We start from the raw sequence: 14,699 nt of genomic DNA, 5'->3' as shown, positions 1-14,699 counted from the left end.
TCTCTGGCTGCTTTCAGTTTCATGAACGGCTCTTAAAGCAATATTGCTGCTACTAATTACTGAACAACCTTGATTATGATCACCGTGAAGAGCATTCCCTCTTCTCAACATCTCCCTGAACTGGCCGGTGCAGATCATTTATTATATAATAATAGACACTTGTGATGTTCTAAGTTCATCTGGCAGTGATGAGGTTTGGCAAAACAGCCAACTAAGAGAAACATATTGTGGTGCCTTAAAATGTGATAAGGGGTTATAATATGATAGGGCTCTTGCTTAACCCTTTGAGGTCCACACCACAAAAAAAGCAAAGGAAAAAAAAAATTATTTGCATTTTTTATTCACTGAGGATAATATTAACAACCACCAACAACAATCAATAGTATTTTAAAATGAGACCCCACAGTTTTTGAGATATAGGCCTCTACCAAACGGTTGGGAAATCCGTTTATAAATAATAAACTTTTTTTTGGTGCGGACCTCAAAGGGTTAAAGTGTGGGTATTGCAAGCTACCAATAAACTAGATACTGGTAATTTTAGGGCCTACTTAGTGCATTCATTTAAACGAGGGCGGATGCATGCATTAAGTAACTGAATAATGAATAAATCAACAGCACCACGAAGGCTTTAGTATTAAGGGCTGCTGTAGACTGCTCTCGGAGAATAAGAGAAATGCCACCTGTTCTTCGCAATCCCATCTGTAGACCCGCTACTGCCAGTTGGACGGGAACATCGTCAGCAAAGTCTTGGGTTGAGTGTGAATTATTTTTTCAACAGTGAAGAACACTGATTTTAATTTTGCCACAACATGATAAATGTCTAGCAAAGGCAACCTTTCTCCTAACAGTACTGGTAAGTATTGGTTTTCAGGAAATATCCTAGTCAACACTTGGACCCAGCATATCATGCCACATACTGTACTTGGTCTACCTCACAATTGATGGATTAAAAAATAAACACAGGACATAAATGGAAGAGACTATCAATTGCCATCATGGTCTTGGCCATGTATACATAGATAAAATAATCTGTTATGCGGACAACACTTCTTATCATGAGGGGTGGGCAGCCATGTTGCTTGCTTTTCAAAATGACACAACTTTATCAACTATAAACAAACACAAATGGTCCTGGGTTAATGCAGAGGTGCTAACCTGACAAATATTAAACGGTATAAAATAGTACTACCCCCATGTATAAACCTCATTGCTGCTTTAGATGTTGGAACATTTTTTTCTCGGATTGATTGTGCGTTTGGTCCACCAGGAATTAAAGTGTCCTAGATAATGGACCCTGCCCTTCTCCACTGCACCTCTCTCCAAGGCTTGATAAACCTTTAGAAAAAGCTACATCAAACCTTCAAGAACGACAAATCAGCTTCTTTAACTAGAGAACTCTATAAAATAATCGACAAGCTGACTGGTTGCTACAGGCAACCTCTCCACCTGTCCTTTCAGAATGTTTGATACATCTCCCCAACTAGATTTCCACTTGCCTTAATTTGCTCCTCATATCATGAGTCTGGCTCTCGACACACAAAGTTCTGATCATCAACATACATTACAAACACCATGACAGACCATGGACCTACTACAGAACCCATACTGAAATACTCTGGGCTGCTGTGTACTTCCCCAGAATCCAGAAGACTAATAAACGGAGTTCATAAATTATGAAACAGAGATAATCTAATAATGGAATGAAAATGTGAACATACAGATAATAAAAGAAAAGACAGAAGAACTTACCATCCCCAGGAATGATGCGTAGAGTTACAGTGTTTCCAGCTTCTTTGATTAAGTTGACAATGTCCGAGTGCGACTTGTTGGTGATCGAGCACCCGTTAACCGCCAGGATCCGGTCTCCCACCTTGAGCTTCCCGCACCGGTCAGCTGGGCTTCCTTCTATTATCCGACCTATTTTATGAGGCATGGCCACACATGCATTTCCGGCTTTTGTGTGTCACAATTTGTGTTAAAGTGACAAGACATCGAAGGGATAGAAGAGAAGGATTGAGAAAGGAAACAGAAGGTTTAGGGTTAAAAATGCATTAAGCAAACATTATTAGGTGAGTAATGTTGCTGAAGTGGAGGGAACATTGGCAAGGTGAGCGGCGGCCATGATAGCACGGCGCTAAAACTGCCGGATCCTCCGTATGAAGGGACCACTATGGGGGCTTCATAGTAACAGAAAGGCCAGATGCACGAAGCTTAAAAAAGTGATAAAATGAAGAGTGATAAACAGCCAGCCAATCAGCTCCTACCTGCTGTGTTACAGGCTGGGTTTGAAAAATTGACAGGTAGGAGCTGATTGGCTGGTTGTTTATCACTCTCCCCTTTATCACTTTTTGAAGCTTGATACATCTGGCCCTGAGTGCAAACTCATGTCCTGCCAGTCTCTGCATTTGGGATACGGTCATTCGTTCGACAGGCCTTAGGTTGACATGGTCAAGGTCAACAGGGTTGGAAGGTCGACACCAACATTAGGTCGATAACGGCAAGGTCGACAGTCAAAAATGTCGACATGAGTTTTTCACGTTTTTTTAGAGCAGACATGTGCCGACAGGTGGTATTTCATACCCTACTATCCACTAGGGCGTGGCCGGAGCATAGAATAATGTGCCGAGCGCAGCGAGCCATAAGAAGGGATGCGGTACACATTGACGTCTAAGTCGGCATTAAGGACAGGACAAAGTTAAAGACTCACGAGAGCTACCAACAGTTCACAATTTCCAGACAACCTAGCTGCTGCACAGCTGCTCTCATTAATCACTGACACATTTTAAAAGATCCACAGATGGAGCTAATTAGCTCACTTGTGATTCTGTGAGGAGACCTGCAAAACATGCACTGTTGGTAGCTCTCGAGGACTAGGGTTGGCTACCCTAGCTCTAAGGCCTGTCGAACTTCAATGGCCGACCCAATGCATATCGAACCAATGACCCACACCCATCTGAAGTACTATTTGGATAAGAAATCAGATTGAATTTTGGCCCCTTATTCAGATCTGATCGCAGTAAAAATTTGTTCTCACAATGGGCAAAACCCATGCTGCACTGCAGGTGGGGCAGATGTAACATGTGTAGAGAGTTACATTTGGGTGGGGTGTGTTGAAACTGAAATCTAAATTGCAGTGCTAAAATAATGCAGCCAGTATTTACCCTGCACAGAAACAAAATAACTCACACAAATCTAACTCTCCCTGCACATGTTACATCTGCCCCACCTGCAGTGCACATGGTTTTGCCCATTGTGAGAACAAATTTTTACTGCGATCAGATCTGAACGAGGGCCTTTGGCTGCAGGCCCCAAAAATATGATTATTTATCACCTTATTGCAATCTTAATAGTTTCTCTAATAGTATTTAGTGCATAAGACCCATCCCGACATGCACAGAAATTCCAAAGCAACCACAAAAAATAGATCAAATCTATTTTTCATGCACTGAAAAGCAAAGTACTAAGTGAAAAGTAATTTGCCAAATCTATTTTCAGCACGCCCCCAGGTGATGCACAGGGCCTTTTATAAAACTGGCATCTATGCATAGAGTTTCCCACTGGGGTCTGTTCATTTACTCTCTGAATAAGCCCCACTGACGCCTGCATTACAGTAAGACAAATGACCCTTTCACGCTTGCCAATGTTCTCTTCCCTGCTGGATGTAAATGATAGTAGCTACATGTAAAAGTCAGTAAGCTGCCCCCTCTCACCTCCGACACTGAGCACTGCACCGATGAGCAGGGGGCAATTGTGTCTAATCACCGCAAAGTAAGAACATTAAGGAAAGCCAACAGAGGACGTACACATGAAGAGCACAGATCACAAGGAGCGGGGAGCAAATCATGCACAAATAACAGCAATACACACAAAGTAAACATTTGCATTTTCGTTTTCTGCACAAAAATAATCCAAGCTATACATTAATGCAATAAACTGTAACAAGTATTGCAAGAGCAATCGCAGGCAGCTATTTTGTGGTAGGTGTTCATTCTGGCACCCTGCACCTGTCACAGACTCCTCCTTCCTGTCTGGGGTGTCGCTCCCTGCTCTGGTGCTTTTTTGCTCACTCTGGTGAGCACGGAAATACAGACCAGAGCGTGCTAGAAGCAGCAGAGAATAGCAGTGGTAATGACAGGAGCAGGGTGAACATTTGTACTGTAAACTTAGTGTTTACTCTAGAATTTTTTTAGGGCAGGGTGCTGACCACCAGACAGGGCCCTTTTTTTTACACATTAGGGCACACACTGTAATGCCTCTTGCACATTATACCACACACCATAATGCCCATTACACAAGATGGCATACACTGTAATACCCATTACACATGATGGAACACACGAAAATTCTCAGTGGTATGTCAGCGCGGTTGGGGGGGGGACACTAAAACTTCTATGCAAATTGCAGGATCCTACAGATTATAAGTGGTACACGAGCCACCTTGTGGTGTTGCTGTGCACTGCAGTTTGGAGAACGGGTGACTACACCACCATGGCGGGAAATACTGTATGAAGGCCTTTGGTACCAAAGCAGCAAAGCTAAGTACCACAAGAAAGATACTTTACAGTACATAGGGGAGAAGTCATTTGCTTAAACATAGACCTCTGAAGGTAGATTAAAATCGTAGGAGGGTACAACAGCAGCTATAATGCATCGGATTCAAATCCACAATATAAACGTTTATTTCCGTAATACTGACTTAAATCCTCTACACGTGTTAAAGCGATCTAATAATCATGGTTTGTATGGTGCGACAGTTTGTTTTTTCTGGTCCTTTATTTTTTTCTTTTTCAGTAGGTCTAAAATATTTATAATAATATATTGCTTTATACCCTGCATTAAAAATGTGCTTTGATTGAGTCTTCAAGATCAATGTAAACAAAATGTTACAAGATCTTATATTTTATTTAGAGCAGAAGCCGATATGCTGATTAAGGCCTCTATTCACACAGAATTCTAGGACTGACTTTATTGCTCCCGAAACACCGCGGCCGAGCCGTAAACCAACAGTTGCGCTGAAGATTTCTTTAAAATAACAAGTTTTACTGTCCTCTGGGGCGTGCGGATGACAGTTGCCATCTTAATGGAATAAAGCCAGAGGGAAAATAAATTCTGAGAGCATAATACTTAGATTTGCATTACTCCAAAAAAAAAAAAACCCTAACGATTTAAATGTATGCTGTTTGTGGACTGTGCTGACTTAACACAATGACCTTTATTCAGATCTGATCAGATAGTCAGGTTACCAACATGAGCCAAGTCAGGTTAAGGAGTCAGGGGTCAATGGATTGAGAAAATCGTGAGATCTTGAACAGATCTGGATGAGTGACAGTTTGTCAGTTTTCCAGCATTTCCAAGCAAATGGTCAACTGTCATTTTCTCTCATCCATAACCATGTTTTTGTTCCAACCATCCAGATCTGAAGATAAATCTGCATGTGTATGGCCACCTTAAGATCTCAATGTTTTAGATCTGCGTGTATATGAGAGATGCACTGAGCGTGTATATAAATGGTTTCCGCTGGCAGGCACAGATCTTGCATGACGATCCAATACGGCACCTCCCGTCAACCTCTGACTCAAGCCTATAGATCTCACAGACAATTAAGGCAACCTGGATCTGAAGAGTCATCAACTTATTGGACCTGCAAAGGTTCCACGGCCTACAGGTGACATGCTGGCACAGAGAGTTCTCTGTTCTGAGCGGGTTGCAAGAGTAGGTGATGCCACAGACTAATACGCAAGCTAATTATTCATGCGTTACCCCATCCCAATGATTCCGCTAACCCATCTCTAAAGATTCCATTGCTGGGCCAAATCCATGGGCAATTGGAGGACATCCAAAAGTCCCAACATTATAGTAGTCATTGCTTCTCCCCCTAAGCAGATCCAGACCCTCTATATCCTCATTTCGTGCCCCTGCTTAAAACTCTAGATTTGTTTTACATTGTACACCATCTTATGACACTAGCAGGCTTCTTCTTATCTGCGCCTAAATATTTACCGTTCCAATACTGTAATTAAAGTTGCGTTGCACTTACCAAAAGTGGTTCCAGCTTCCGGCCTGCTGACGGACGACACAATGACGAATCCAAAGCCTTCATTTTCACCGCGGCGGATTTCCACATCGTAAGGCTGCACCACAGTGCTGACTAAGCCGCTACCACCACCACCTCCGCTGCCAATTCCACTGGTGGAGCCGCTGCCAGAGCTGACTGTGTTTAGGGAGTTCTGGCTGCCTTGTGGTGTGCGTTTCTCCTCTGTTAGAGAGGCAGGCTGATTGCTGCTATGGTGGGAAGATGCTGGTGACGCAGGGACATCATTTTCTGTCTTGGGGACTGTAAAGACAATAAAAAGGTAGAATACTCTTCAGAAGAATATGGATGGGAGAGGAGCGCCAACACAGACAAGACCACCACAACCCAAAGCACTAAAATGAAATATTAATTTTAGCCACAGATTCTGATTCTAAACATGCCCTCCAATCACAGTCTGACATCAGGTACTGGCAGTGTATTTGGAGCATATAGTTTCCACCCACCTGGATAGACCACTTTGCGCCTTATGGTTAGATTGACGTGGCCTTGTTTGGCTGCCTGCTGCATAAGCTGTACAACAAGTTGATGGGATTTCCCAACCACGGCGGTTCCGTCCACACAGATCAGTTCATCGCCTGACCTCAGCCGACCGTCTGCGTCGGCTGATCCTAGGGGCACAATATGACCTATGAATATCTGAGGGGAAAAGAAAGAGGTCACCATTAGCCAGGGGGACACATCTCAAGTAATGATACAATTTGGACAGCTGCGATTTGTTATAGTCTGCATACAGTAGGTGGAGTATACAGAAAAACATGGCGGTGCTGGGAATAAGCGTTCCTTCCTTGCACGACTGTCGCTGTCAATTCTACAGGCATCTTTTACGAAAGAAAATTGTTGGAGCATAAGGGGCCTAATTATTGTGATTCATATATAGAGTCAGTCGTACACAGTTATACAAGTGTCGTATATCGATCTAATCCCCACAGACTCCTGGGGCGTACTAGTCATATTGGTCGAGATGTATGAAGGCTTGAAAAGTGATAAAGTACAGAGTGATTGTGTACCATCCAATCAGCTCCTAACTGCCATGTTACGGGCTGGGTTTGAAAAATGACAGGAGATGATTGGCTGGTCACTCCATTTTTTCACTTTGCAAAGCTTAGTATCCTTGGTCCATAGCCATGAAGATGGCACTAGCAGAGGCGGTTTACTCATGCCAGGCATATTGCACCACATGGCGTATTGAGTCAATGTGTGCGAATACACATCTGTACCTGCTGTGGTCCCTCTATTTTTGGTGTCTGGAGCGGTCCCCATGAAAGTCTTGGCTCCCAATTACTAACTCCATCTTTTGATGATTTTAGTTATTGCATAAGCGATCACTTCACTCTTTACACTTTCCTGGCCCATGTCCCTCCATAAACTAATACACTATTAAAAGGTTTTGTGTCTCAAACACATTGTGGCTCGTTTCATTATTGAGCAAAGTCGGTGACTTGGATCATGGAATGGACAGAAAATCCATTAGCAGTTTAGAACCAAACTGAATAAAGGTTATATTTTACATACCCGTGTATTGGCTGAGGCCTAAATGCTTAGTCAAACAGTATATTTTTTTATTAAGCTTTTTTGACAAAGTGCCAACATAGTCTGTAGTGCTGCAATAAACAAGGTAGCTCTCATACTTCTATAATGCACTGGGCACCAGAATGGATCTTTCTAGGGGTGGCCAACCCAGTCCTGGTCCAGTAGGTGGTCTGGGAAACGTGGGCTGTTAGTAGATCTTGAGGACCGGTTTGGCCAGTATTATTTTATAGAATATGCATACAGCTTGTTACCACTGTGTGTTGTACACACAATATAATGATGCTATTTGGCAACTAGGGAGGCCAATCCCGGGATCGGGATCGGCAGGATCCCGGGATTTAGGCCTAAAATCGTCAGGATTTGAATCCCGGGATTAAAGGTTTCAATCCCGGGATTTCGGGATTAGTATCCCAGTGCTAAATGTACTTTTTTTTCAAAGCCAGGCAGCGCTGAGCACTTTAGAATGGCTCAGATGCTGCCCGGCTGTCTGCTCCGTACCCCCCGGTGGCCGATTGGTCCGCTCTCCGCTGTGTGCAGGTGCTCTGTGATGACAGGCATGACGGCGCCCAGGCTGCGCAGCGTGACCCCTGACATCATGCCACGCTGCGCAGCCCGTCCGCCGCCATGCCTGTCAGTGCACTAAATTCAGCACAAGCACACAATCGCTCAGCCGCCCGCCTGCCCGCTCCGCCGCTGGATGGATGGAGGAACATCGCTCCTGCTGCTGCCTGTCACCACTACCTCTGTAAGTGACAGCGCAGGGCAGGGGGATGGGGAAGAGTGGCGGGCGGGCAGGCGGGGCGAAGTAAGAGGGCATTAATATTGATATTTGGGGGGGGGGGCGGGTCATTTTTTGTTTTTTTATTAGGGAGGCCAATCCCGGGATTCCCGGGATTGAGCATTTTTCAATCCCGAGTCCCGGGATTGAAAAAATGCCCCGGGATTGGCCTCCCTATTGGCAACTGTATTTGTGTAATCAGGGTGACACTAACAAAAAGAAAATGTGAGTACTCACTCTCGGGGTGGCATGAAACAATATAGAATACACTTTAGCCCGTCACCACAACTGACCCGCCATTTGTGGAGGGTCTGGCATAGATTGGGTTGTCAACCGGGCACTGCAGAACAGAAGCATACTTGCCTACTTTTGAAAACTAATTTCAGGGAGATTATAGTTGGTAGTAAAATTTTGCACAGCACCCCATTGAGGGGGTGTGTCATGCTCCGCCCAAAGGGTGTGTCTAGTTCCATATATGGAGAGATTGTGAAAAGAGATTGTGAACGTGGCACCTACATCTGAGAGGAATCTTGTAAAATGACTTATATCCAAATGTAGATGAGCCCCAAGGCAGTTAGTAAGAGATACTGTACTTGGTAAAGTGCTGGGAAATGGCGCTTATAATTCAATGTAAATGTATCTGTCTCTCATTCCTTTTTCCCCAATAATGTAACAGTGTAATGTGGATTATGTGAAATGAGAAAGATTACTAGACTAATTAGGGAGAGAGGGAGATTGCTGTTATTTCAGGGAGTCTCCTGCAGAATGCGGGAGGGTAGGTAACTATGAACAGAAGCCATGTATAAAGATGGGGCTAGAGTGGCTTTGAACAACCATAGTTTCGTGGATGTGACCAGACCTACACTCCAAGTACTTACTGGTTCCCCTGGCTCATTCCCACCAAGAATTCTGAAGCCAAAACCAGTTTCTTTCCTCCATAAAAAGATATCATGCTCTTGGAAATCTGGAACTTAAAGAAACAGAACATAAAGAGAAATGCAATGTTACTTTACATGCACAGAGCGAAAACACAAGAACAATGTGCGGCATATGGCATTAATTTTTAACTGCTTCCTACTGTGCAGAAGAGATCTGTGTGAGGGCTTGAGGGAAGAGTCGGCTTGCTGTTCTGGAGCCTTCTATAATTGCGGCACTGACTGGGCCTGCTGTCTAAAACGCTATTTATTTATATTGCACTTACAAATTTTACAGAGGATCGTTAATCATTCACACAAGTTCCTGACCCAGTGCAGCTCACAATCATTATTATCTAACCATTAGATACACAAGATAACCACCAGGGTTAATTTTTTTTCCAAGCCAACTACTCTTCCAGATGGTCCAGACAGTACCTAAAGCTCACATGGCTCTTTTACGTGCCTGGATTGGTGGGTGGGTAAGGCCTGCCCATTGCTAGCCACTTCCCAAGTAAAGTGGTCAGTGCAGGTGGCTAATGATTGCATAATCACGGGCCTACTTTCTACATCACAATACCAGTAATTGTAGCATGGGGTAGCGGGGGTTCACTACATTATGATCCCAACTACAACCCTACTTGCTGCCCACCTGACCACATGATGCACCACAGGCCGCCCACTTTGCTGCACCACCTTTACCCCTGGAGGGGACATCCAAGTAAGCAAGTATGAATGAACTGTGAACTTTGTTATATATATATAGACCTTTAAATTCCGTTTTTTTTTTACAAGTTACGAAGACCATTTGGATAACGCAACTCTAAAGGATCAACAGAGCGTGCCAATTATTGTGTTGGGTCAACCAAAAACATATATAGCAATAAATAACATAGATCATGTTTAATTTAATAACTCCCAAAAATATTATTTAGTAGTTGCAAAATAAAAATGTCATTAGCCTACAATGAATAAAACAATTTATTTTCCGTACTGGTGATCCAATTGCCAGACTGCTCTGTCCCTGCCAAGTTCCGAAATGTTATCTTATTTGTCATGATAAATTAAAGTGCAGCGTTTCCCTAATCTGCTGTTATTCGTCAGCCTGTTTTCTCTATTTAAAATGTTAAAAATAAGCAAACCTTAATTATTTTTTATCAGCTTACTTATATAATGCAAGCATATTTTGTTGTGCTTTACAACAAACCATAAAAAAAAACAATTACTGGAAATAACAGATGTTTATCCTTTGAACATCAAGAATGATATTACTTCTGTGATAACTGTGTGCTGTGATTGTCCCAAGCATTTTCTGCAAGGGATTTATTAAAAATGTTTAAGCAATTAACATATTGCCTTTAATACACCTGCCTCTGCAGTATCCTGTGACCACCAAAATAGCACAGAATCCTGTTTTACAGCTGTTCTGTATTGAGTCCAGTGCCTCCGAACTGAAACTATTTGCCGGATACCCTGTAGACTGGTCCAGTGTGATGGGCAATTGGGAATTAAGTTTTGCTTAGATAAAATATTTACACTAATAATACAAATATACTGTTTGTGTAAAATTTTCAGGAACTTGCAGTTCTATAGACACTTGTGAGTATCTGTCAATATTGCCATAGCTCACTGGATAGTACATTATTTATATAGAGAAAATCCCAAACCTTTGTAAATCCTGTACATAATAAACCATTTTCTTTTATTTTTCTTTTGACTGCCAGGTGGGTGTATGCAAAATTGCCCAATAATTAAAAGGGTGGATACAACCCTTTAAAAAGAAAAATCTCTGATCAACGATAAATTATAATTAACGGGTGAAACATAATGTGTATGCAACAACAGTCTCTCATAATTAAGCAAAAGGTAGGAAGAGAGAATTTAAATGAGCAGAAATTCAGTATAATGTTATGTGTGTGAGTCTATGGGGACTGTGACAAGCTGTATACATCTTATTTTATTGACACACAGTAGAGCCTCGGCAAGTGCCTAAGGCCACCCTACTGTCGGTTCCACCTTCCGCCACACACAATTATGCAAATGTTTTCCTTTGTGTGTGTGTTAATGTGTGTCTAAAGCTTAAATGTGCAATGACGGAAATAAAATAAAAATAAGGAAACGTGCATGCATAATATATTATTCTAGGAGTATAAAGTATTTTTGGTCATTTGTTCTTCTAGAAGAAGGAAGAGAATATGAACTTGGTCTGAATGAAGATCTGGAATCACTTAAGTCATCCTGGCACCAAGAGGAGAATTACCGGAAAACTGTTTCTGATCCTTAGCAGATTCTCACCACTATTGATTATATGGAGGTCTCCACAAGTCAATACCATTAAGTGAGTCAAACAGAGAAAGTAATATCAGGAACTTTCTTGAAAAAAAAAAAAATCAATATAATTAAGGGGAAGGATACTATTTGTGGTTAGGCTCGTTGTACAGGAGGCTTGATAATAAGGATGGATGCCAGATTGAAAGATTTTTTTTTACATAAAGTAGCAACTAGCAATCACAAATAATATATATGTAAAATTTTCCAGACTTTACAGAGCTATAGATTAAGTTTGGACTAAGGAGGACATTATTTTTCTATGCACACCCCACTACCTGATTAGTAATTCCACTGCAAGACAGTGTGGCCAGCATCTTTCCAGCCTAAATTTGCCAAACATTTTGAATAATAGTATGTAATCAGCTACATCAGACCTCCAATATTTACACAGGCTAAATCATTTACACCAGGCCTGTCCAACCTACGGCCCTCCAGCGCTTGTGAAACTACAAGTCCCAGCATGCTTTGCCACAGTTTTGCTAGTAGGCAATGCTAAAACTGTGGCACGGCATGCTGGGATGTGTAGTTTCACAACTGCTGGAGGGCCGCAGATCCTCCCTGATCCGCACAATTAACAAATCTTCCAATGTCCACGGACTGGGACACCAACATATTATAACACAACAAATGTTAATAAAATCTGACATACTGTTAAATTATGGATTTATGCACGGATTAATGGTTAGCATTACTGCCTCACAGCGCTGAGGTCATGGGTTCGATTCCCACCGTGGCCCCAAATGTGCGGAGTTTGTATATTCTCCCAGTGCTTGGGTGGGATTCCTCCGGGTACTCCAGTTTCCTCCCACATTCCATAAATATACTGGTAAGTTAATTGGCTTCCAATGAGAAATTAACCCTAGAATGTCTGTGTGTGTGTGTACATGTGATATGGAATATAGATTTTAAGCTCCACTGGGGCAGGGACTGATGTGAATGTTCAAATATACTTTGTAAAGCGCTGCGGATTATGTGTGCGCTATATAAGAAACTATTAATAAATAAATAAACCAAAACCTAAAATACTCGTTAGAAAAACAAGGGCATTTACCTTGCCATTAAATTACTTTTGCGGTCTACAAGCAATTCAATGGCATAGCATTGAAAAATAGAGGTGAGGAATTAATATAAATCTTAATCTGGATTAAATAAAATAATAAGGATAAACTATATAATCAGATTTACAGCAGCAGTACTATTATAAGAAAATGCTGTACAGAAACAGTAGGACTAAAGAAACATTTGCACTTGCTATTTTGCAGGTCAATAATACAGTTAATGGAGTTTTCCTTGTTCTTTTGCCTAATTAGATGGTAATTTACCTTAATCAAGATAAAATACCATTAAAAGCTTGATTGCTCCAGCACAAAACTAAAGGCCCCCATACACTAGGGCGACTTGTCCTTAGGACAAGTCGCCCCCGACTTCCCCCTGAGCTTCCCCGGCTGCTCCCCGGGGGAGCTTGATTAGATTGGCACTTGATGTGCCATTTTTTACATGTGATAAATCGTCTCGATTTATCACATGTAAAAAACCCGGGGAGCAGGGGGGGGGCGCTAAGAGGTGGGAGCTGGTGGGAGCAGGGGGGCTGGGGACGCTGCGGGGGACACGTCTGTGTCCCCCGCTGCTGGGGACGCTGCGGGGGACATCGTCTGAGCGGCGAGAAGGTAGAGGGAGCAGGGGGGGGCTGGAGACGCTGCGGGGGACACAGGCTGCATAGAGCCGGGCAGGGGAAGCCGGCCGGGAGCTGTCAGTAATGAATAAAAAAAAAAAGCCCATACAATGAATGGGCAGCCTGTGATTGGCTGCTGAGCGCTCTCTCAGCCAATTGCTGACTGGCTGAGAGAGCGCTCAGCCAATCACAGGCTGCCCATTCATTGTATGGGCTTTTTTTTTTTATTCATTACTGACAGCTCCCGGCCGGCTTCCCCTGCCCGGCTCTATGCAGCCTGTGTCCCCCGCAGCGTCTCCAGCCCCCCCTGCTCCCTCTACCTTCTCGCCGCTCAGACGATGTCCCCCGCAGCGTCCCCAGCAGCGGGGGAAACAGACGTGTCCCCCGCAGCGTCCCCAGCCCCCCCTGCTCCCTCCACCGCCGCGCCGCCCCACTAGGTCCCAAGTCGGGTGGTCGGACGTGCAGCAGGTCCGACCACCCGACGCAGATCCGATGCGCACGGGACCGCGCATCGGATCTGAGGGGACATCAAAACTAGCCGATTTTGGTCCGATTTTGGCCAGATCCGACTGATCTGGCTGAAATCTGACCAAAATCGGCTAGTGTATGGGGGCCTTAAGTTTATTTCCCTTCTCTAATGTGAAACCACTACAACATTGATAGCTAACCAGTAATAATAAGGATTAAAGATGGGACCGGAACGGCATATGCCCATGCCAGCAAAAATGGCCGAAGCGGGCGTAGTGTTTGTGCCAATGTTAGTTGGCATGACTCTCCCCAGCCACATTTTTCAACTAGAATATTTCAGGGCTGTAATAAGCCCGACAGTCATTAAACTCTAAGGTAATGTGTTATATGAAATTTTTGACATTGTACTCCATTTTGTTTGAGGTGAAAGTGTGGTGACAGCTTGATAGTCCTATAGCTGTAGTTAGGGTGGAGTTTGGGTTTTATCTTGTTAGATTATAGTGGGTGGATAGTGACTTCCTGAATTCCCCTCACTCCCTCCCCATTATCTACAGATGAAGCGCCCCTTGTTCAGGCCCCACCAAGGGCCGCTCGCACACGAGATGCTCATGCGACCCGCCACCACATTCCGAGGCTTCCTCCACAACCCTGCCGTCTCCCTGAAGCAGACAGGTAGGGTCCCGGTGCCCAGCCGCCGAGAGACTGAGACGCGCATGTGCGTGAGATCCACGCGCATCCCAGTTTAATGGAGTCCCTGTTCGTCGGCACTCACCAGAGGGGGCGTTCTGGTGGGCGCCGGGCAAGGGGCGCTCATCAGTAGTTTGCAATATTGTCAGCTTCATTAATGATTGGCGGGAAAAACTGGCAGTCCAGTAGCCATTTTGCTGAAGTGCGATACCCATCAGTACGGTC

At 43.6% G+C, this 14,699-nt stretch overlaps 1 protein-coding gene across 6 annotated transcripts in view; it reads right to left on the bottom strand.

Annotated features, from left to right (window-relative positions):
• MAGI1 (membrane associated guanylate kinase, WW and PDZ domain containing 1) overlaps positions 1 to 14,699 on the bottom strand; it is a 413,627-nt gene that overhangs the window by 28,855 nt on the left and 370,073 nt on the right. For 5 of the 6 annotated variants that reach the window (XM_083156031.1, XM_083156032.1, XM_083156034.1 and 2 more), the window contains 4 exons: positions 9,281 to 9,372; positions 6,538 to 6,730; positions 6,038 to 6,334; positions 1,750 to 1,953 (listed from right to left, as the gene is read on the bottom strand). In XM_083156031.1, coding sequence (XP_083012157.1) covers positions 1,750 to 1,953; positions 6,038 to 6,334; positions 6,538 to 6,730; positions 9,281 to 9,372 — 786 coding nt within the window. The remainder of the gene's footprint in view (positions 1 to 1,749; positions 1,954 to 6,037; positions 6,335 to 6,537; positions 6,731 to 9,280; positions 9,373 to 14,699) is intronic. The other variant, XM_083156033.1, reaches the window with a different exon arrangement.

The sequence above is a fragment of the Crinia signifera genome, chromosome 8 (genome assembly GCF_055691185.1).
Source record: "Crinia signifera chromosome 8, ASM5569118v1, whole genome shotgun sequence".
In the NCBI taxonomy this organism is placed as follows: Eukaryota; Metazoa; Chordata; class Amphibia; order Anura; family Myobatrachidae; genus Crinia; species Crinia signifera.
Note: the sequence above shows the minus strand (reverse complement) of the source record. Positions and strands in the feature narration are given on the sequence as shown.